Here is a 25,136-nt window from a genome sequence, read left to right as displayed (position 1 = left end):
TCAGTCCTAAAGAAGGTTCAGCTCTGCTTAGCTAGAAAGCAAGAAATCCAACCATTTCCTGCTTCCTAGCTAATCTAAATCTCCCAGCACAGCAGAACAGATGATGGTCGGAAAAAGGAAAAATAGCAACTTAGCAGACAAGTTTGCTGGGTAAGGAGTGAGTGGGCAGGGAGGGTTCCCGCGGGCCATGTGGGCTGAGCAGCCTTGTGTTTCTGCGCATCCTGGATTAATTGCTTTGGGGGATTCTCTGGGAGTGAGATTTCTGCGGCCTAACAAAATTTTCTCACGGCCCACCAGTGGGCTGCAGCCCACCAGTTGGTGACTGCTGATCTAGATGGATAGATGGAGTTGGGGCTAGTTAAGAATATATCCTAGGAACCCTTTGGTTCAAATCTCATTTCAGGTTGACCGTATTAGGTGGTGTAAGGTAAAATTGGAAGACTTAATTGCACCTCTGAAGATATAATTTGTACCCCAACATGAGATTTCTGGGAAAAGGATGTATTTACAAATTTAGTGAAATTATCAATCAGCCCAGATTTATAAACATAACATGCACTTCAACTTCCCCCCAGCTATGTCTCCCCAATGCTGCCCTTCTGGCCATCTGCACTCTGCAGCTGCCACCTACCCCTCCCAGCCCTGGCTGACTTTTGCCATCTTCTCCCTTCTGCTGCTGGCCTGTATTCCATGTGCTGGGTGAGGGCATAGTCCTGGGATGTCCACAACAAGGATGGCAGGGTGGCAGAGACTTGTTTGCCAAAAGGAAGCTTTCTGGACCTTGTTGGGGAGGAACCAGTGGAGGAGGCAGAGCATTGATGCAGGCAGTGATTCCTTGGATGGAGGGGATAGCTGAGATGAAGCAAAAGCAAGCATGGCAGGACAGAAGTCTTCATGTACCAAATGTTAAGTTGGGATTAAGTGTTTTTTTCTGGTGAGATCGGTCTATCAAGGCAACCTGGTCTACCCAAATATGGGATGCTTCCTCTTTCACCTTTAGCTCCTTCACAGGCAGTTGCTTTTGCAACAAACTATTTTTGTGTTTAATTTATATTTACCAACAAAGAAATAAAGGGAGACTAGTATAGATCTGTTTCAAGCTATTTAACTCTTGTCAACTAGCCATACCCTTCTGGAATTCAAACCCAGGCTTCTTACATATTAGAAATAGCAATGGCACTTAGACTTATATACTGCTTTACAGTACTTTTACAGCCCTCTCTAAGTGGTTTACAGAGTCAGCATATTGCCTTTAACAATCTGGGTCCTCATTTTACCAACCTCAGAAGGATGGAGAGCTGACTCAACCTTGAGCCTGGTGAGATTTGAACTGCCAAATTGCAGGCAGGTGGAAGTCAGCAGAAGTAGCCTGCACTACTGCATTCTAACCACTGTGCCACCGCGGCTCAGCCATACATATTTAAAATATATCTTCCTATTAGGTAGATATATTAACCTCTCCTCGCGGGCTATCCTCACTTTGTCAGCTATACCAGGGGAGAGATTAAGTGTTTTTTCCCTGTGAGACCAGTCTATCAAGGCAACCTGGTCTACCCAAATATGGGATGGAGGATACTGCTTCCACTTTCACCTTTTCAGCCCCAATCCAGTGGGTGATATCATTGGGATGTAGGAAAAACATGTGGCTCTCTAGGCAGAATGGTCACAGGCTAGAGATGATGAGAGTTACCATCCAAGAGCAACTAGCAGGTGCAATGTGACAACTCACTGCAGATAACTCACCACAGGACAACTCACCACAGGACAAACTTGTTGCAGGACAATTCATCAAACTCCTATATACAAGTTCTTCCTTTCACTTCTGTGCAATTAAGGTAAATGTATAATGAAAACAAGAGACAGCTGAAGCACCGGGGGAAAAATGCTATCAAGCCAAAGGGATTTTTTTTTTTCAATCATTCAAACAAGTCACCTTCCTCTCACCAATGCAAATTCTGGATTGTGCCACAGCTAGTCCTTTCCAAGAAGTTGGAAAATAACTGTTCTGTCTGAGGATAATGATGAAAGAAGCACGTTCAGCCTATCTCTTTAATGCCATTGTCAGCCTCACTAGCTAGTTTTATAAAGAGGAATTCAGAGGGTACTGAAAACAGCCTCAGTTGCCTGCCTATTGGGAGTGTCTGTGCTTATATTGAATGAGGTTCGATACAATGGAGAGTTCCCTTGAGTCCCTTTCATTGTGACAGTGATCTTGGGAAGTATATTACTCCCAAAATGTTTTGTGCTGCTTTGGCTGGTGCTGTGCATGCCAGAAATGTACAGCATATGGCTCAAAAGCTGCCTGGATTTTGCCTAGCAGATGTCTCAGGCATAGCTTGAACGAAGAAAAAAATGTGAGTGTCATTTTCCACACCTTTTCCTTTGGCTGGCTAATTGCTATTTAATAAATAATTATTTCAAATGGAACCCCAGTTAACAAATTCTGCAAATATGAAATGCTTCTTCAACAGCTGAAGCCAAGCAACTGAGGCCACCATGGCTGGTATACCAAATTAAGCTCCCACCTGGAAAGTCAAGGCAAAAGACATGAAATATTGCAAGAATGTGTGAAACAAGAAAAGTCATGCAGATTTCTGTCAAAAGAACAGTCTCTGTAAGCAAAATGTAAACTCCAGTGGATGAAAGACAGAAAGCTAAGACTACAATATAGCACTTAAAGGGGCTTTAAGTAGGTTTCTGTTCCACCAAATTCTGCCACTTTGGAGAGAGAAGTATGATATAGAGCAGAGGTGTCAAACTCAAGGCCTGTGGGCTGGATCCAGCCCGCGAGGTGCTTAAATACTGCCATGGGGCCAGCCTGTTACTATCAAAGGATCGGCCCATAGTGCCTCTGGTGGTTAAAATGGGTTGCATGTGGGGTGGGCGTGCCTCATTTTCACCCTCCATGTCCTCCTGCAGCACCCTGAAAAACACCCCAAAAATGGCCTAAAAAGGGGACCAAAAAATGGACCAAAAACCTGGCCGAACACCGGCTGAAAAACAGCCTGAAAATGGGCTGAAAAACAACCAGAAAAGGGGCCAAAAATGGACCCCCACACCCAATTTTGTCCAGCAGAGCGCTGCAGGAGGCATCTATCCCCCCAGCCAGCCTGCGGAGAACTACAATGCTGATCTGGCCCTTGAAGAAATCCTGTTTGACACCCCTGATATAGAGAGTGTTTACACAGCCATTTGCTGAGTTATCATGCTGCACAAGGGTCTTATGCTGGTATTCTTCTCTTCCATGTTGCTGACTAGCAGCTTCTCCAGCTGCTAATGGGGAACTGCTAATTTCATTGTGAAGGGGGAATGCTAAGAGCAACAAGCAGCAACTTGTACATCTGTCCCTTGTTATGGCTGCAAGCGATGGGGATGGCGACTACAACAGAGGGTGATGGGTTGGGATTTCCTGCCACTGAGGAACGTCCTGCCTCATAGCTTCAGAAGAAAACTGTATTTGCAAAACTATTTCCAGGATAGCTGGAACTAGGGTTTCCAAGGCTTATCCAGTCTCCCAAATAGGAAGGGACCCCTCCACGAAATAGGAAGAAGAAAGCTATCTCCTCCCACCAAAGCTACCTAATCGCAAAACCATTCATATTTTTGTTTGTTTGTAAAATTTATTGGCTGCCCATCTTACCACAGGGTAACTCTGGACAGCTTAAAATCTGTATATGTATATGTACAGTATATGTATATAAAATATATTAATACCAACCACTAAAATCCAATTAAAGATGATGAAGGCAGGGGCAGAGGGAGACATTTGGATTTTTTTTAAAAAAAAATAAAATTTTAATAGAGTTAAAATCCTTCTCAGAACTGTGGCAAACACATGCATAGGGCATAACCTGATATGACTGACTCATAGTTTATGGCCAATGGTATTTAAATATCAATTCAGGTAGTTCTCAAGGGCATCGTCTAAAAGTTCTCACAAAGAGATGAATTTCCTCCTTCCCTAGAAAATTATTATATATGATATTCCATTTGAAGTATTTAAACTATCTAAAACAAAAATGATCCTTCATTTCAATCTTTCTCAACAATAAAAATGGTTAGACAGTAAATTATAATTTCTATAATTCATGTCCATGGGCCATACCAAGAACAGTTGGAAGATATAGTTCAAAACTTCTGGAGACTACTATACTGGAGAAGTCTCCCTTAAACTAACAAAGCTTTATATTTTTAATAGATTTTGTTTCTGGAGTTATTTGTTATCCCACCATCTTTTCACCACTTCCATCAGGGTTAGGGAGCAACACCAATAGTCAAGATAGGGTAGAATCATCTGGGATTCTGGTAAGCCCAGAATGCAACCCTTAGTTGAGCTGTAGAATAATTCTTTCTAAATCTAGTATGGGAAGTCTATGAAGACCAAATAACCCTGAGCAAGAACAATTTTCACTTGAAAGTAAATAGAAAGTAAATAGTAAGAGAGCAGTTTGCTGATGACTTTTCATGCTTATGAATTTCCCAGGGAACAGCAGGTACCTATTAGGAAAGAAAGAAATCTAAGTTGCCACAACCACAAGTTGTGGGTGACATTTTCTATAATGTAGGAAGCCTACTTACAGTAGATAACTTTCAAGATAGAATGTGTTGCTAGAGAAGGAATGTTGGATTTGATTTTATTCCTATCCTTATCCTTTATTCTTTATCCGTCACATTTCTAAAGCCTTATTCCTTTCTTTAAACTTGACACCCAAGTTTTTTCTATGTTTCCTAATTAGTTGTAGATATTATTTTAAACAGATTTTGGTGTGAATTTGTGAGTTTTCTTTTTCCTTCTATCTAGTAGTTGTCTGTTTTTTTTACAGTCCAGAAATATGACTCTAGCTAATTCAAGAACAGAAGACCATCAGCAGAACAGCAAGAGTAGCAAATGTTTTTCCACCTATATTGGAAAATCTGGGGTGGATTTCTTTATCAAAAAAAAAAGACCTTTTTTGTTTAAACTTGAAGTGGCACCGTTTATTTTTTCAAATTGGGCTCAACAGGTGACATATTCTCCAACTTGATCTGCAGGAATTACTGGTAGAATAATATGATGCTAACTTCTCCAGATAAAAACATGGCAACAAAAAACACTTAAACTATTATCATTAAATATGGTTATCTCACCTTCTGAGAGAATTCTTAAGGCAACAATTAAAGAGTAAAATTGTACCCTTAAATCCTTTTAAAATGATGAATTTTGAGAAAAAAAATCCTTTTAAAATGACCCTAGCATAAAGGTACAGTAAACTGGTACCTGTGATGACTCAGGGTGGGATACAAAATAAACAGTCACACAAAAACAGGTGAAGCCCCTTTTATTCCTTCACTTTGCTTCCAAGCTATAAATACCCTTGCCGGGAGACAAAAAACTCTCACACAAGCAGTTACAAAAAGGAGGAAATGCCGTTTAAATTATAAAGAAAAACAACACAAAACCAGGCAAAAAACAACACAAACCAGGCAAGATAAGGGCTTGAAGATGTCCACAGATATCAGAACACAACACACTGGGAAGGACACCAAACTCAGAGAGGAACAATAAACTAGAGATATTTCCACGCTTTCTTTCCAGCACTCGCCTGTATGCATGTCCGTCCTTTTAGCCAGTTGTCACAGCTGCAGCCCATGAAGAGGATCAAGGCCCTCTCCTCCGCAGTAGACCATGTCTCTCCCTTACCCTCTTCTCCCTCTGAGTGCCCTAGGATGGAGAGGGGATGGCCCTGGGTCCTCCTCTGACTGCCCAGCCGGCTTCTGCCCTTCCACAACCTCCAGAGCCACACTTCCACTCCCTGTTGACTGTTCCTCCTATCCCTCAGAGTCAGTCTGGTCTATAACTGGTACCTGATACCAGTTATACTCAATCTTAACTATGCATTCAGCCACAATTAGTCCAATTATCTTTTTAAAAATCCCTTTTCAAGCAAAATTGGACATTTAGCATTTAGAATAGTCACTACAATTGAGCTAGCCAGTCATATAACCATTTCAATAATAAATATTTTTTAATGATAACCATTGCATAATTGCCTATGAATTTTCAGAGTTGAAGTCCCAACATATATAGACGATATATACAGCCATCAAAAAATAAATCTCTCACGTTTTAAGTTTGGAATTTCATTGTTTTACTTTGGTTTTGTTTTTCAACAAAAGTCCTTATTAAATTGAAAGCATGGGACAATAAATGAAGCTTGTACAATGGTCTTTCAAGCATTTCAGCTGTTAAGCTCCAACAGTTTTCAATTAATGGGAAAGAATGTCACTGTTAATGTTGGAGTGCCATCTAGTGGGAATGGTTCATTGAAGTAACTATGCTCCATAGGAATGCTTTCAAAACAAATTAAAAACTTTTTAGAGCTGTGCCATGCCTGAATATAAGCTTCCTTGGAAAATAAAAAAAATGATGAAATGTTACAGCCCAGTGCTTTGCTTGGAAGTCCACCAATTTTATGGGAAAACCCTCAAATTAAACAGGTGTGGGTAGGAATATCCTACATTCGATTTAGAATGAACTGACAAATAGTACTTTGATAAATTTTGTTTTGTAGCTGATCACATGTCCAAAATTTGTGAATTGCTGGTATGACTCTCCAGCAATCATCTGCCCACTGTATCAAAAAACTGTAGAAAATCCCATAATACATTTTATTAGATTTATGCCTGGTCAATATGTATTGCTGTCAGATAATTGTTTTGTTGGAACATAGCTGTGCATTTCAAAGAACAGAAAGTTGCTGCTCAAAGTGCTATGGTAAAGAATAACATACATTTTCAGAGCTAGGGAGAGGCAACCATTTGTTGTCCCTGACAATTGGATATTATCTGATACCAGTTATACTTAATATTAACTATGCACTGCAGATCTCATGATTTAAATATGTTGGACTAAGTTTTCAATTTTCTTGCTTCCTGTTGTGGCCTGTCAGCCACTGGCCACTCCAGCAGCTGAACTAGAAGAGGAGGCATGGGAGTCAGGGAGGCAATCTGGGAGCTCCAAGGGGAAAGAGGGAATGGACCTAGCGGGGAGAGAGAGAGAGAGAGAGAGAGAGAGAGAGAGAGAGAGGGGCAGAGGCAGAGCCTGGGCCATCCATCAGCCTTCAGATGGAAAGTCAACAGCCCCCAGGTCTGGTGGTGGTTGATGAAGAAGAGGAAGAACAGCTGGGTCCAGTGTCTGACATGCCGCTGTGCAGAAGGTAGAGAAGAGGACAGCAGTGGAAAGCCGTGTGCCGATCCTGGAGAAGGAAGAGCCATCCTGCTAGAGAGGCTTGGGGATAAAAGGCAGGGGGCAGAGATGAATAAGTGTGGCAGACAACTATTCATCTTCCAGCCGGATTGACTTGTAAGCCTGCGAGAGAAACTTTTTGCCAGAGCTGCCGGCATTCCTAATAAAGGATTTTTTTTGCGTTCACGTCAGAGGGTTTGTTGTGTTTGGGGAGCTTGGTCAGAACACTTCCTCTTTTTCTTCTTCTTTTTAAAGTAACATCTTTCCTGATAAACAGTGCTTGGAGGACTCAAAAGATTTCTCAAACTTTTGGATTATTTTGCTTGGCCCTGAGTCAATGTATGAATTAGAATTAGAATTCTTTATTGCCCGAATGTGATTAGACACACAAGGAATTTGTCTGTGGTGCATAAGGTCTCATTGTACATACAACAATAGTGATAGATTATCATAGTCATTGTAAAAATACATTCATCATAAAACATTAGATACAGCATTTAGTGATAGTCATGGATACTAAACAAGCAATCAACATAAATCATACTAGGATACTAATTAAACAATTTAAATCATATGATACAAGCTATAAGCTGTAGTCATAAGAAGATAAGGTGATAGGGAATAGGGAAGATGAGAATAATGATGGAAATACTGCCTTTCTAGATAGTTTGACAGTGTTGTGGGAATTAGTTGTTTAGCAGAGAAATGGCATGGGGGGAAAACTGTCCTTGTGTCTAGTTGTTCTAATGTGTGGTGGCCTATAGCATCATTTTGAGGGTAGAAGTTGAAACTGTTTATGTCCAGGATGCTAGGGGTCTGTAGATATTTTCACAGCCCTCTTTCTGGCTCATGTAGTATATAGGTCCTCGATGGAAGGCAAATTAGTAGCAATTGTTTTTTCTACAGTTCTAATTATTCCCAGCTTTGCTGTGATTATTATTATTTTTTTAATCCTATGATAAAATGCATGGCAGAAATTGAACTAGTCTGTAGAAAAAGAGAAGGAAGTACTTGACATGAAGCTACTTGCAATCTTTACCTGCATAATACCATCTATACTTATTATAGAAAAATCAGAAACAACTTTATGGCACTCTGAAATATATTTTGAACATGAAACACATTTGTAAAATAGTTTAATGGAGTTCTTTCATTTAGGAAAGTTCGTGCATTAAATGTGTAAAGCATTTCGAATTATAACAATCTCTGTTGTTTTATAAACCATCTCCACTACAAAGCACACATGTTTAGCATAGTATTTTGTAAGTTGGATTTATTTTATTTTATGTTATTTTGTCAAGCGATTATAAGATAACAGGTATAAGTATTATAAGATTATAAGATAACAGATATAAGTATAAACATAGTTATGAATACATGAAATGGATACATATAAGAAATCTAAGTGTACGAAAAACATTTCTTAGACAAAGATTCTGACCTAAACATTGATTAGTGATATGTTTTTTTCTAAATATAACAGAAGCTTTATTTAAGAAAATGCATGATAGGGATAGAGAAAACCTAACACCTCACTAATTACAACTGCCAGGAAGTAAACTAACATGGAAGAAAAGCAGAAAGATGTGACCCAAGATTGATATTTTTTTAGCAAAGTGACAGACAAAGAATAAATCTTTGATTCCGTATTTATAGTTCATTGTCCATTTGAGATAGTAGGTCATGAATTTCTGGAAAGTCAATGCACTGGATTCACACTTCCAGTATAGTAGAGATGGTCACTCTGATAAAACTTTTTAGTTTTTTGCTCAGTAGATATACTGTATACTGGAGGTAAACTGTTTTTAAAAACAAATTTTAACACAACTAGCAAGGTGAATAAAGTCCATATTTTTTGAAAAAAATATTTTGACAATGAGAAATTACAAATATATTTCTGTTCTTTTATATATATGGACCTGCCCAGTTTATTACGTCTTATACAGATGATAACTACTGTAACTCCATTTCTTTAAATGGAATGTATACACAGGCTTTATTAAATAAATCCTATTTTATTGTTTTAAAAACAAGGGAAACATGCAGAAAATCTCATATAATCGGATCGCAAATAAAAAGTTACTATCCTAATAGTATAGTATTTGTTGTTGTCAGTTATGAAGTCATGTCCGACCCATTGCAATCCCATGGACAACATTCCTCCAGGCTCTCTACCATCTCCAGAGTCCATTTAAGCTCACGCCTACTGCTTCAGTGACTCCATCCAGCCACTCTCCATGAATTAACAAAGTAAAATGGACATCGCCAATGGATTCGGAGTCCATTATTATATTTAGGAGGGTGCATACCTTTGGATTCTGACTTATGTACATTTCCTGGCAAAATACATGGGAAAATCCCACTTGGGAAAAATCCACTTAGGGTTAGGGTTAGCTTTCCATGAATTAACACAGTAAAAAGGACATCGCCAATGAATTCGGAACCCATCGTTATGTTTAGGAGGGCGCATACCTTTTGATCTGGACTTATGTACATTTTCTGGCAAAATACATGGGAAAATCCCACTTGGGAAAAATCCACTTAGGGTTAGGGTTAGCTTTCCATGAATTAACACAGTAAAAGGACATCGCCAATGAATTCGAACCCATCGTTATGTTTAGGAGGGCGCATACCTTTTGATCTGGACTTATGTACATTTTCTGGCAAAATACATGGGAAAATCCCATTTGGGAAAAATTCATTTAGGGTTAGGATTAGCTCTCCATGAATTCGGACAGAGAAATGGACACCACCAATGGATTCAGAGCACATCGGTATGGATAGGAGAGTGCATATCTTTGGATCCGGACATGTTCATTTCCTGGCAAAATACATGGGAAAATCTAATTTGCCAAAAATCCACTTAGGGTAAGCTCTCCATGAATTCAGACAGTAAAATGGAGATCACCAATGGATTTGGAGCCCATCGTTATGTTTAGGAGGGTGCATACCATTTGATCTGGATTTATGTACATATCCTGGCAAAATACATGGGAAAATCCCATTTGGAAAAACCCACTTAGGGTTAGGGTTAGCTTTCCAGGAATTCAGAGCATAAAATGGAGATTGCCAATCGATTTGGAGCCTATTGAAATGGTTAGGAGAGTGCATACTTTTTGAGCTGGTCTTATGTCCTTTTCCTAGCATCACACCTATTTGCACTCTGATTCAAGTGACTTTTACTGTCATCGTGGTTAGAGTGCAGTACTGCAGTACTACAGGCTACTTCTGCTGATCAGCAGTTGCCTGCAATTTAGCAGTTCAAATCTCACAGGCTCAAGGTTGACTCAACCTTCCATCCTTCTGAAGTGAGTAAAATGAGTACCCAGATTGTTATGGTTTCAACCCACTCTGGGTTCCCCAAAATTTGTAATTTTATCCCATCCTTTTATTTGCTCCAAAATTCAACATCGAGTTCCAATTAATCTTGCTTCCCTGATAATAGTTTCTGTGTGATCCATGCTTACGATTAATCTAATTTAAACAAAATACCTAAAACTATAGCTTATGAAGTAATCCCAACATTTCCTACAATTTCTCTCCTTTCCAGGGATGCAATCTATTCTCTGCACAATTAACACCAAAGAAACTGTGTTAATTATCCATCCAGTCTTATGCCTAAGCATAAACTGACTTCTCTTTCTGGCCTTACTCCAAAGCTTGACATTGTGTTTAAACCATTTTTAAACTATGACTTTAGTTTTAACTAAAATTACAGTTGAAAAATGTTGCTGGAGATGGGAAAAGATATTAACAGAGAAAATTACAGTAGTCTGCTCTGTGCTGAAAAAAATAATGAGATGGGGGAAAATGTGAGCATTTAATGGTATGGGCTTTATCCATTAGGAAGACAGTAATAAGTCCTGAATATATTTTAATGGATTAGTTGGAACACAAGAATTAATTGTGGCAGCTTGAATCAAGAGAACATTTACATTGTGCTTTTATGGTAAACAATTATTAAGTTACTCTCTTGTTAAAATGCACAATTTTAAGACAGCACCTTAGATAATTTGACTGCAAGTCCCATCATCCACATCCAACATCATATATTGGTGCCATAGTGCGAAACATACCAGACAAAAACAGTCAAGCTAGAAAGTTATTGCCTAATATATATAAATTTATAAAATCATTGCTGCAAATTTGTTGCCTCAGACTTTTCTAGAATTAAATGCCTACTTAAAGGTAAAGTATCCTTGTTTTGAGATTAAACTTACTGAGAAATTTTGTCCTTTTGAATTAGCTGATATGGCTCCATCCACCCACTCCACACCCCAAAAGATACTATAATCAAATCCTTTTTCCTGAAGGAAGTTAGCCAGTGTACCCAGATTTCTAAGTGCAGTGAATAACCAAGGAAATGGTATAAGAATTTGTGCTCAAAGTTAACTCCCTATTCCTTTAGAACACATTGTTCTCTCAGGTTGATAGATCTGCCTTTTATTCTTTTGTTTGAGCTTCATCATTCAAAGCACAATCTGTTGCATCAACACTCTTATTTTTGTCTGATGCATACATTCTTAATCAACTTTAAATACTTTTAAAATAGATATTTTTGATGTTACTTTGGGACTTGGACAGGGATACCAGGCAATGGAGAACACGGATAACTGAAAAGAGAACAATGGAGCAAAAAGAAAGACATACTTTTTAAATTTCTTGACATCCATAACAAATATTACAGCAAAAAATTACCCAAAAATCATGTAACTACATATATATGGAATTATACTTTCCAGCATCAGAAAGACTATTTTTTTAGTTGTAAGAATGCGTTATAACCTGTTCAGAGGCCCAAAAAAAAAAGCCTTCAGGGAATAACTGGTTAAGGTTTTGTCAATTTCAGGCAGGAGTGCAAGCCAGTCCTGGAAGGTACTAATCAAGGTCATAGACATAGAGCAACCTTGTGGTTAGCACATATTGTGATTTAGTCACACTCAAGCTGATGATGAGACAAAGATTTCCTAAATATTATTCAGCCAACATCATTTTAGTCTAAATGTTCTTTTTTGTAACTCAGCTTCATCCAAGTAAATTGGGATTGCAACCTTCAGAATTCCAGAAGAGACAGGGAGTATTGATCCATAGATACCCACAATTAAAGTAGTAATTATGGGTATCTATGTTGATACCGCTATTGAGAGATTCACTGATTTTTGAGCTTCTTAATTTAACCCTAGTTATGAATAAATTTAGGTATAGTGGGTATTAATTTCTCTCAATTTAATATGCAGTTTTATAGGAATCCAGTCTATTTAAAAGCACAGTGTGTTATCTACAAAAGTCCTTGCTACACTTTTCAATAAATATTCTATCTTGTTCTATGTAGCTTGATTGCTGTATATTTCCCCCACCTCCCATAGTGATAATTTCCTATTTAAAAAGCATTTCCATTATATGTAACCTGGAGATTTTCCTACTATGCATCAATGTACTGAATGCAATTCCTTAGCCCTGAAAGCCAGCTGGGTGACCTTGGGCGAGTTAGTCTTTCTCAGTCCAAATCCACCTCACAGGGCGGTTGTTATGGGAAAATTAGGAGGAGGAAGTTGTGTTGGATATATTCACTGTCTTGAGTCATTTGTAAGAATAAAGGTGGGAAGTAAGTAAATAAGTAAATAAATAAATAAATAATTCTTATCGAACAAACAGAAAGCAAAAGCTTGTCTAAAAGTCAGCATAATAATGATCAGAGAAAATATAGAAAATTAATCTGGATATCAGATTTTTGAAATCCTCAAGCCACCAATGCTAGTCAATACAGGTAGTCCTCAACTTACAACTGTTTGTTTAATGATGGTTCAAAGTTACAGAGACACTGAAAATAGTGACTTATGACTACTTTTCCACATTCATGACAGTTGCATCATCCACATGTCTGATCATCTCCACGGTCAAATGATCGAAATTCAGATGCTTGGCAGCTGACACATATTTATGATGGTTTCAGTGTTCCACAGTCCTGTGATCACCTTTTGTGACCTTCTGACAAGCAAAGTCAATGGGAAAGCTAAATTTACTTAACAATCACGTTACTAACTTAACATCTGCAGTGATTCACTTAACAACTGTGGCAAACAAGGTTGTAAATTGGGGCAAAACTCACTTAACAAATGCCTCACTTAGCCACAGAAATGTTGGGCTCAACTGTGGTCATAAATCAAGGATTACCTGTATACCAGAGGTGCACATGACATTGCCTCCCATTTTTTGCAGTCTTCAAAAGCATTGATTTATATTGTGCAGGAGAAAGCAATGATAAACTACTCTTGCATTTTGCTGAGAAAACCAGAAAGACAGACAATATAAAGTGACAGATTAGAGTACTACATGACAAAGGAGATGCCAGAAGTTCAATATGATTTTAGAAATGGCTGACAACAAGAGGCATTATTGAAGATGCACATTAGATAAGAAAACCAGAGTACAAAAAAAAAAGAAATCAATACAGTATATGTTTAACTGATTTTGAAAATCTTTCAATTGTGTTATCAAGCTGAACAATGCCTTAGACAGATGGGAATCTGCATAGCATCTCTTTGTCCTAGTGAGAAACCTATATCTAACTCTGCAAGTTCTAGTAAAGAAAATCCATAACAATAAAAATCTGGGACTAAAATTTAATCTGCAGAAGACCAAACTACCCTAAACGTGTTGTATTTAGCTGTATTATTCTCAACTGCCCTTAGTATTTTATACGCCCAAAAATTATGTTCAATTATATTGTGGCTTATTCAGCTTTTTTTTTTTCTAGGGTATTTATAAATCTGGTCATTTAAGAGCTATTCAGCTATTGCCATTGAGCGAACAAAATTTACAGGCTCATGTACACATGATCGAACTTTTAATTCTTGGCTTGGGGGTGGGACACCTCCTGTATATATGTTCAATATCCTCAGAATATTCAGAAATCCCAGTATAATAAACTATCTACTACCAGTGAAAGGACCCAGAACATCAAGATAAATATTTAACAGGGTTTTTTTTAAAGGCAATGAGATATTAATTTATTAATTAACAAAAAGATAGGTTTTTCCTAGCCAAAAAAAATGTAATGCTGAAAAAGTAATTTTATTTTACTGGTCAAGTTAGGAATATCGATCACCAATCATGTTAGGAATATTGATCATGTGTGGCTTTAACTATTTTTGAATAAAACCCAATTAACTAGGTTTATATAAATCACAACCACTGGCTTCACATAGAAAGTTAAGCCAAAATCAAATGTGTAGCAGGAGAAAAATTGATGAGAAAAGTTTACAACTTACAACAGTTCATTTAGTGACTGTTCTAAGTTATAATGGCAGTGGAAAAAATGATTTATGACCATTTTTCATACTTACGACCATTGCATTGCTGTCGTCATGTGATCAAAATTTTGACACTTGGCAATTAGCTTATATTTATGACCGTTGCAGTGTCCTGAGATCATGTGATCATCTTTTGTGATCTTCTGACAAGCAAAGTCAATGAGGAAGCCAGATTCACTTAACAACTACAGGTGAAACTTGAAAAATTAGAATATCGTGCAAAAGTTAATTTATTTCAGTAATGCAACTTAAAAGATGAAACTAATATATGAGATAGACTCATTACATGCAAAGCAAGATAGTTCAAGCCGTGATTTGGCATAATTGTGATGATTATGGCTTACAGCTCATGAAAACCCCAAATCTACAATCTCAAAAAATTAGAATATTACATGCAATCAATAAAACAAGGATTGTACATAGAACAAGTATAAGCATGCATATGTACTCAGTACTTGGTTTGGGCCCCTTTTGCATCAATTACTGCCTCAATGCGGCATGGCATGGAAGCTATCTGCCTGTGACACTGCTGAGATGTTATGGAAGACCAGGATGCTTCAATAGCATCCTTCAGCTCTTCTGCATTGTTCAGTCTCATGTCTCTCATCTTTCTCTTGGCAAGATTCTCTATGGGGTTCAGGTCAGGCAAGTTTGCTGGCCAATCAAGCACAGTAATCCCACGGTCATTGAACCAGGTTTTGGTGCTTTTGGCAGTGTGGGCAGGTGCCAAGCCCTGCTGGAAAATGAAGTCAGCATCCCCATAAAGCTCATCTGCAGAAGGAAGCATGAAGTGTTCCAAAATATCCTGGTAGATGGCTGCGTTGACCCTGGACTTAATGAAGCACAGTGGACCAACACCAGCAGATGACAAGGCTCCCCAAATCAACACAGACTGTGGAAACTTCACACTGGACTTCAAGCATCTTGCAGTGTGTGCCTCTCCATTCTTTCTCCAGACTCTGGGTCCTTGGTTTCCAAATGAGATGCAAAAGTTGCTCTCACCAGAAAAGAGGACTTTGGACCACTGAGCAACAGACCAATTCTGTTTTTCTTTAGCCCAGGTAAGAGGCTTCTGGCGTTAGTTGTTCACGAGCAACTTGACAAGAAGAATACGACATTTGAAGCCCATGTCCAGGATCTGTCTGTGTTGTGGCTCTTGATGCACTGACTCCAGCCTCGTCCACTCCTTGTGAAAGTCCCCAACAATTTTGAATGGCCTTTTCCTGACAATCCTCTCCAGGCTGCGGTCATCCCTGCTGCTTGTGCACCTTTTTCTTCCACACTTTTCCCTTCCACATAACTTTCTATTAATGTGCTTTGATACAGCACTTTGGGAACATCCAACTTCTTTTGCAATTGCCTTTTGAGGCTTTCCCTCCTTATGGAGGGTGTCAAGGATGGTTTTCTGCACAACTGTCAGGTCAGCAGTCTTTCCCATGATTGTGATTTTTACTGAACCTGACTGAGAGACCTTTTTTTTTAAAGCAAATTTTATTAATTTCAAAGACAAACAAATCATCATCAACCATTACATATTTGAACCTTTTTCCATTATAAATTTTACAAGTCAGATAAAACCTTATTTTATACAATACAATTCTATTTTAAGCCATTTCCATATGAGCATAAAAATACCTCTTATCCAATTTCTCTTTACTTCTCTTTACTCTTATTCAATTTCACTATTATTATTTCATCTATTTCTTTCTGACTTGATTACCATTATTCTCATTCTGTATTTCTACAAGGTTTTATTAATACTCTCAAAAACATAAACACACAACAAACAAACATATAAAAATCTTTTAGGAAAGTAACTTGGCCCCAGGTACCTCTCTTTATATGGGCTTCAATTATATTCATGCTCATCTTACATATCATTACCTATTTTGTTTACCATTCTATATCTTCTATATAAACTTCTCCACACATTTCACTCTTCATAATTCTATCTTATTTAATCCATCTTAATTTAAATCATTATATTTGTATCTTTTGCCCATTCTTTATTATCCCTCTATCTCATTCCTTATAATGAAAAAAAAAAGAATTTCTCCTGAAATCACTAATCAGAGTAATTGATGCCTTTCTATCCTCCCCTAAATTAATTAAATTAACATTTAAAATAACACCTAATACCCAATCTGATTCTGCTTGGTACATTCGATCTACTAATTTTTTTCTTTTAATAACAATAAAAACAGAGTAATAAATCCAAAATGATTAAATACATAGTTAAGTAATAAATCTAAATATTAAATCTTATAACATTCCCATTGCCTTTCCCTTTAATATTTTATTACATTTTAAAATCAATCATTATTAAACATTTCAACATTTTAATTTCTTATTAACTCTTAAGCCATTCTAATTTTCTATTTCTAATACAGATGTTACAATACCATCTTATGTACCTTGCAAAATCTTTTTAAGAAATTGTACTTTACCCTTTGTCCCTAAAAAAATCCTCTTTTCCCATCTAATTTCAAAACTTTGTGGCTTTTCTCCGCCTTTCCCCTTTCTTTCTTCCCCCACCAAATCTTCCTACCCCCTTCTCCTAGCCTCTGCCTTGCTGGCATCCCTTCTCTGTTGTGTTCCCTTTTTCTTTTGTTTACTATCATTATATTTATTTTGCATCTTATTTTTCTCTTTCTTAAATGTTTTTTAGATCTTAAGTCCTTCATTTTCCTCGCTTTCTTCCTTCCTTCTTTCTTAGTTAAATTTTGGAATTCATTAAAGATGGCGTCTTTGTCTTCTTCTTCTTCTTGTTCTTCTGCCTCCATCTGTTGTATTGTTTGTTGATAGTTAACCAACGCCATTTCTAAAAATAGGAAGGCTTTTCCATACCATCTTTACCGGCTGCTTTTGTTTGCTCATATTCTTCCCTCAGTTCCTCAAAAGAAAAAGACATTATAGATCTTTTCTTTTCTTTTTCCCCTCTTTCTTCTTACACCAACCAAGATATTTCAAAAAAGTAAAACAATCCCAAAATCCACAATCCTCAATCAATCCAAGCCAAGACAAAATTCTCCCTTTCTCTTCCAGGGGTAGTATCAGACAAAAGAAAAAGAAAGTCCAAATCTGTATTTTGAAGCCTTATTGGAGTTATATTTCTGTCTTCAAATCCTTAAGGCATCTCCTCCAACAAAATCAAACCAGATGAATATATTTTTGTCCTCTCCCTTCCGACTTATCCCATAAAGCTAGTTTTACCTAAAAAAACAGGTTTCTCAATATCCACTTACTAATTCCGTCGGGAGGAGAATAAACTTTCCTTTCAGCACCTCAAAATTGCCGCTTATTTTCTCTTGTGGAAAGAATCATCCAAAAAGCCATCATTTCCAGGAATTATATTAAATGTATCTTAGAGTCCTGGATCAACCAAGAAAACTTTCACTCTCAAAAGCTTTCTCCTCTTCCTCCTGCGCATACTTGCCCAGCTGCCGGCTTCTTTGTGGCGGCCATTGCAGACCGCCGCTACACCGTCTTGGGAAAGGGGTTCTGCCGGCCGGGGAGGGGGTCTGCAACACCCCAAACCCCTCCTGACTGAGAGACCATTTAAAGGCTCAGGAACCCTTTGCAGGTGTTATGGCTTAATTAGCTGATTAGAGTGGGACATTTTGAGCCTAGAATATTGAACCTTTTCACAATATTCTACTTTTCTGAGATTGTGGATTTGGGGTTTTCATGAGCTGTAAGCCATAATCATCTCAATTATGCCACATCACAGCTTGAACTATCTTCCTTTGCATGTAATGAGTCTATCACATATATTAGTTTCATCTTTTAAGCTGCATTACTGAAATAAATGAACTTTTGCACGATATTCTAATTTTTCGAGTTTCATCTGTATGTTACTTAACAACTGTGACAAGGTCATAAAATGGTCGCAAAATTCACTTAACTGTCTCACTTAGTAACAGAAATTTTGGGTTCCATTGTGGTCATAAGTCTGCTGTAGAATAGAAAAATATCCATGTTTGATTTTAGTACTAGCTTTAGATTAAAAAGCAAAAGTGTTTCAAAGATACAATCTGCCCTGCATGCCTCCTAAGTGATGACATATTACATGGGTAATATATAACATGGCTTTCTTTCACTTATCTTCAGCAAGATTGTAAAGAATAATTACTTTTTTACAAAAAAGTTTTGGATTTGTGACAGAGTAGACCCAGGGCAAGGAAAATGCCTATACTGGATCTACCACTGGTGACCTGTGGGCCTATTCTTAGTGATTCAAGTGTTTGGGTTAGGTGTGGGAGCCTGGCAGCAACTGGTAAGTCAGAAGAGGGCTCAAGAGGATTCATCTTGCAGGCATCTGGTAGAAAATAAAGGAAACAAAAACAAAAACTACAAGCAAAACATTAAAGGGAAAGTAAGGAAGTAAAAAGAAAGTAGAGAATATGAGTTATGGTTGGAATCCAATTTGGCCTGGAGTGGCTTCTGGTACCTATTAAATTTCTTGACACATAGGGGCTATAGTTTTCAGCGGGATTCTGCCCTTTTATCTCCTTTCTTGTGGGGCTCTATAAACCATGGATTGTCAGATAGACTGATACTTTCAGAGCAATCGCCATTTCCTGTCTCAGTTCAATCTTCTCCCTTCCGTAATTTTAGTAGTTCGTGCAAGTTTTTGGCGATAGAATTAACTTTCTATCATTATGCTATTTCCTAACTGAAGCTTGATTTTTTTTCTTTCATGCAAGTTTTAGATTCCTCAAGAATACTTTTTAAAATAAAGTTTCATAACTTCAATAATTCTCTACTACATGAAGCCATCAGCTTTCCAAGATTAAGATAGCAGAAATAACAGCCACAGACTAAAGAAGCTTCTTGTAAATAAGCAGAAAATGAAAAAAAAAACCCTTTCTTTTGAAATGCAATGCACTTCTTTACTCTAATAAAAGTATATCTTCAATAGGAAATGATGAATGTGTATCCTGCTCGGGTTTGTACCACTCCCGAACCTGCAAACAGATCTTTCCAAAAACGCTGTTTGTTTACTTAAGCAAGAAGGCAGGATGTAAATGAAATAAATTTACAAAATATAATACTTTATTGGCTGTGTGTGCATAGACACAAGGAATTTGTAATGTAAGCCAAGTAAATTATGTTAGGCTTTAGCGATATAAATGTCACCCGTCTGCAGAGTAATTATTCCCTCCTCTTCCCTCTACTATTGCAAACAGAAAGGGATGTCATTTATAGGTTTAGTTGTCTAATGCTGAAATTAAAGAGGGGCAAAGGAAAATTACACACTGCAACACACGGTTATCTCGTGTGCGTGCGTGTGTGTGTGAGAGAGAGAGAGAGAGAGAATAATGTTCAAAGAAATCAGAAATTCTTGCTTGTCGTTACAATGTATAATTGTGATTAGCAACAATTGTGAGGCCGATCCTGACCTCAGAGGTTTGAATTGGATTTCATTTTGCAATGTCTCCTGGTCTTTGTATAGTCCTTCCGGCCGATTTCTCAGCACATGCATTGAACTTACATAGAATAACAGAGTTGGAAGGGACCTTGGAGGTCATCTAGTCCCAACCCCCTGCTCAAGCAGGAGAGTCTATTCCACCCATTAGCCTCTAACCTAGGATCGAACTCACAAAAGCTCCTGATGGTGAAGCGAGAGCTCCACCTCTAGGCCACCGGAGCTTGCCTAAACATACATTATTGTACTGATTGCTAACTGGGGAATTCTGGAAGTCCGCACCTCTTAAAACTTCTGCGGTTGACAGAACACTAGTCTACACCCCTCTTTCCTTGCAGAATAAAACTTTTAAATCCCAACAGACTCCCACGTGAGGGAATCCTTGCATCCTGCAATGAAGGCCGTTAATCCTCCACCCTCCTTTCCTTCCGCGTTTGTAATTCCTCAATAACCAGAACTCAGAAGTGTCTTAATAGATCGCCCGCCTCTCCGGCTTTTGATTGGCCGCGACACTGACATTGACGCGTCGCTCCGCCATTGGCAACGGAGTCTTTACCGGCCAATTCAGAGAGGCCATGTCAGAAAACACGCGAGCCAATGAAAACACGCCGTCTCCAGCGTCGAGCCGCTATTGGAAGCGCCGGAGCGGGTGCCCTGATTGGCCGTCATGCGGTTGAGGGACGGAGCGCAGGAGGCAGCTCTCCGGGTTTTCTCGTAGCGCCGCGGCGGAGTCGCTTTCGTCTTCAGCGGGATGGGTATTTTCTCGCGGGCTGGGCCACGGTGGTTCCTGCCACGGGCGGCGGTGGGGTTGCCGCTGTTCCTGTTGCTAGCGTCCATCAGCTTGGCTGCTGCCGGTCAGTACGAGCGTTTCCGGTGGGCCTTACTTTGTGGACGGGGGGCGAGTTTGCGAGGGGAGACCCTGATTGAGAGGGGGGTGGGGGTGGGAGAGGTGGGGGTGAAGCAGAAGGCCGAAAGCCAGTAGGGTTAAGAGAGGCGGCCAGTCGAGAACCGGGTCAACTGCGTTGGAATAAATAGTTGCTTTTAGTGGTCCTTTCTCCCCATCCTCCCAAAAAGGGTATATAATCATTGCAGATTAGCCTCTCTTTTAGCTTTTACGTTTAGCATTTGCAGCCCCTCCCTTCAGTACTATATCTAATCGGGTTTTTTTAAAATTCATATCTCTCCTTTGTCGTTTTTTTATAAGTAACTCAAGGCGGCGAACATCCAGTTAATCCAGGGCGGAGGAATAAATCTTCGTATGGGCCCCTTTGTGTTTAAAGGCACTTGCTCTGCAATTTATGTAAAGCTAAGACTTGGGGGGGTTACCCCAGAGCAGAAAAGATGTTCCCCCCAACACCTGTTGTAAGGTGTGGGGGGGGGACTTTTTGTAGAGCACAACGAGGAATGATCTGCTAAAGGAGGAGTGGAAAGGTTTGTTTATTAAGGGCTTTACTAAATGTTAAAGGTTTTGACTCCACCCCCCCATAACATACTGTACAAGTCTATAAATACCTAAACAAGTGCATAAATAATAGGTGTTTGGCACTTATTTGTTATATTTATATCCCATCTTTCTTATAAAAACTCAAGGCAGTGACTATGATTTCCTTTTGCCTGTGCAAGCTTGTAAATATGATCTATGTCTGCAGCTGAAGCCATTAATGCACATTAAAACGCACTGTACCAGACATGTTCTCATATTTTGCTGATAAGGTACACATTTGTCTTTTTGCATCAGAAAAGCCATTTCTTGATAACAATCCCCCCCCCAAGGAATACTAATTTATTGTAATATGTTACATTATCAAAATTTCAAAAGCTTCTACCAAATATTTACTGATTATTACATTATATTGTTACAAACTAAACTTAGAAAGAGAAATAGAGGAAAAGGGGGGGGGAGAAATATATAAAGGAATGACTTCCAAACTTCATCACAATAATATGCAAATTTGATATCTCTTTGCCTTCCCATAAGGTTACAAACACAAAAAATTCCCACAAAAAGCTGTTTTAGTGTAATTATTTTCAAAGTAACAGGCACAATATTCCAAATTCGCCTAAACCCTTAATTTATTACTTTCTTAGATAAAAATCTATTACTTTTGCTGTTTATTTCCTATGTTTTAAGTTTTTTAATGTATGGTTAAATTTTCTTCTGTTCAAAAATGACTAACCTCATCAGGTAGTTTTTCAGTTCTCTAATAGCCTTAAGATAGTTAAATAAGCAGTCACTTCTGAAAGTGACTAGAAGGTGAGGTTAGCAAAGTCAGTGTCCTTTAAAAAACCCCATAGTGGCTGTGAGCATGATGGTTGAGCCTTTCCTCTCCTGGTACTCCAACCTGTGGGAGATTGCGATCCTGCTGTCATCTCATGAGGAGCATCCATCCTGTATTACATTGGGTAAAGCTCCTATCTTGTCCTTGATGATTCTTCAGTTATCTGTCTTTTTCAAAGACTGATTAGTTTGCCATACCTCCCAAAGCTTTTCCTTGATATTTCTCTACTCTAGAAATCTATATTCATTGTCTGGGTGGCCAGAATGCTCTGGAAAGCACAAGATGCCAGATGGTGATGCTTATTTTGTGAAATATATGAGCTCATTTCTGCAGTGTGGAATAGGAAGGAGTTGAAATATATAAATGAATAAATGAAATTAGCAAGTAAGCAATGAAGCAAATCAGCAGATAGGGAGGTTCATGGTATTAATGGACATCCACTGCCTTGAATGTCTGAGAAAGTTGTCATAATATGTAAAAAGAAAAGCAGTAGAGATGGATTTATATTATTATTCCCAAGAATGCCTGGAGAGAGGAATGGTACAAGGTACCTTCTTGTGGTCTGACCAATAGTGATCCCTCTACCAGATCTTCTGATTTTGTCCTGCATTGCTTTATCTGATCAAAATTGATCAGAATTAGATGTGATACTGGAAGAAGTGCCACAGCCCTGTATCAGTGGGAATGGAAAGATTCTTCTTGTTGCGATTGTGGTGCTGATACACATACTATTAAACTTATTGTGCAAGATTTCCCATGACATGTATTCTTTGGTTCCCTAGAAGATCTTCATGAAGCAGCACCAGAGGCAATTGCCTGGATAGCTGAATTGGACATCCAATTAGGAAGCCACTGCCATATTCCCATATAACTTTTACTTATAATTACATGGATTCTGTATATATGATTACTTCTGTTCTGCCTTGTTCCCATCGTACTTTAATAGCTGAGATTGTAAAGTCAGTTAACGGGTTTGACTAAGGGAATAAAGCGGATAATTCTACCATTAAAAATTAACTGCCCTAGTAAAATTTAATGTTTCAATCAAAATGTTGACTAATTTATCTCTTATTCATACCTAAAAACCAAGGTATTCAGGAATTTCTGCAAATAGGATTGGATTATTTCAAGATCATTGGCTCTACTTTTAAGTATAGGTCATTGCCAGCTTTATTAACATTGCCATGGAAAACATTTCTGGGCTCATGGATATACAGAACTAAAAAAAATCCTATTCCAGACTTACTAGGTTCCTGAACATTAGATTTACTTTAATGTTGGGGATATAATATTTTGTGGTATAGGAAACCATTGAAGCATCCTTCTGTTAAGTTATTGCCCTGCAGATTTCTAGATTTTAACTTCAGAATTGGCCATATTGCAGAATTTTTAAAAGTTTAAAAAGATCATTCCTCCCCACCACCCACCACCCCAAAATTAGATTTACCTCTTGCTTTTCCTTTCCTTCTGGAAGCTCAAGATGGCCCACCTAGGACTATTTTTACCATAATGGCCTTGTGGAGCAGGTTGAGAGATTGTATTCAGTTCAAAGTCAGAGTATTTCGTTGCTGGGAGTAGACTTGAATCCATCCTAGTCCAACATGTTTATCACCATTACCTGGGGAAACTTCTCTAAAGTTTGCTGAAAATTATATTAATATCATGGATCAATTGTTTTTATTTCTAAGGTTTTTTTCTGCAGTTAACTGAACATTATTTGCAATTTCTAGTTTGTTCCTGGATTAATATCCTACCAGATACTTTCTAAAAAATGTATTATAAATTTTTTTTGTTTGTGTGCTTTAATTTAGCTGATGGGTTTGTAGAAATTACTACAGGTGCCCTGTTTGAATGTCTCATTATCAGTAGTTTTACATATTTACCATGGACAAATAGAGGTGAGACCCCAGTATACAATATATAGAAAGATTTTTTGCTTAGCTTTGGTTTTACACTAGTTTTTTTATTACTTGTTGCACGTCACAAACTTTTGTGCATGAGAAAGAACATGTGATAGGTCACCTGGAGCAGAAGACTTGTTACAGTAACCAGTCACCTTGAGAGGTACTTGCTCAGTTGGTTATGGAGGAAATTAGCCCAATCAGAGCTTTCATTCAATATTAACATCCAGCAATGCAATTGAGAAGCCGAGATTAGGAAGAAACTCTCAGAGCAGAATAACTATGGTAGGAGAACCAAGTGGCATCAGTGAAAGGACAAGACGAAGCCACTTGAAGCCATATGACTAAATTGATCCATTTGTAAATATCAGTAGATTGCATATAAAATCACTGTTGAAGAATTTCTAACAAAAAGAAGAGAATGGAATAGGCTTTGGATATAATATTCCAAGACTCAAAGTCTTGTAAATTGCAGTGTTATTGACTGTACTTTTATGTTGGAATGGAACCATTCTGAATAACAAGAGTCACACCTTTGGCAAACTCTTGAGTTTTCATATTAGAAAAACAATTCAGTTAATTGATATGGAATTGTTAATAATCCTTATTTTTTCCTCATGGGAATCAATAATTAGCATGTGCCTGTGTTTTTAGTATACACTCAGCGTAAGCTTTTAAAAAACCAAACCTGAATATTTACCCCAACAGGGTTTCTGATTTTTAAAATCTACTTATTTTTTGTTGAGTCCTTGAAATACAATGAACCTAGGCTAAGACTTCTCTGCTGGCATTTTTTTCTACAAAATCTTTACCAGCTGAAAAGGAAAAGACAGCTAAACAAACAGAACCTGTTTTCCTTATGATACATTGCTTTGGAAAGAACATCTTATCTGCTGACAGTCAACAATGTGTTTGCCTGCAACTTAATATAGAGCTTGTTCCTTCAGAGAGATGTTAACATGATGCAATGAGAATGAAATACAGCCAATT

The 25,136-nt window shown here is 38.1% G+C and overlaps 1 protein-coding gene across 1 annotated transcript in view; it reads left to right on the top strand.

Moving 5' to 3' along the window:
• Positions 1-20,690: 20,690 nt before the first annotated feature.
• The window catches only part of SEL1L (SEL1L adaptor subunit of SYVN1 ubiquitin ligase), a 36,015-nt gene continuing 31,569 nt past the window's right edge, over positions 20,691-25,136 (top strand). The window contains exon 1 of the mRNA XM_026664336.2: positions 20,691-20,820. Coding sequence (XP_026520121.1) covers positions 20,718-20,820 — 103 coding nt within the window. The 5' untranslated portion in view covers positions 20,691-20,717. The remainder of the gene's footprint in view (positions 20,821-25,136) is intronic.

The sequence above is a fragment of the Notechis scutatus genome, chromosome 1, assembly GCF_049901735.1.
Source record: "Notechis scutatus isolate UNSWTSFEM ecotype Mainland chromosome 1, rNotScu1.2, whole genome shotgun sequence".
Lineage (NCBI taxonomy): Eukaryota > Metazoa > Chordata > Lepidosauria > Squamata > Elapidae > Notechis > Notechis scutatus.
Note: the sequence above shows the minus strand (reverse complement) of the source record. Positions and strands in the feature narration are given on the sequence as shown.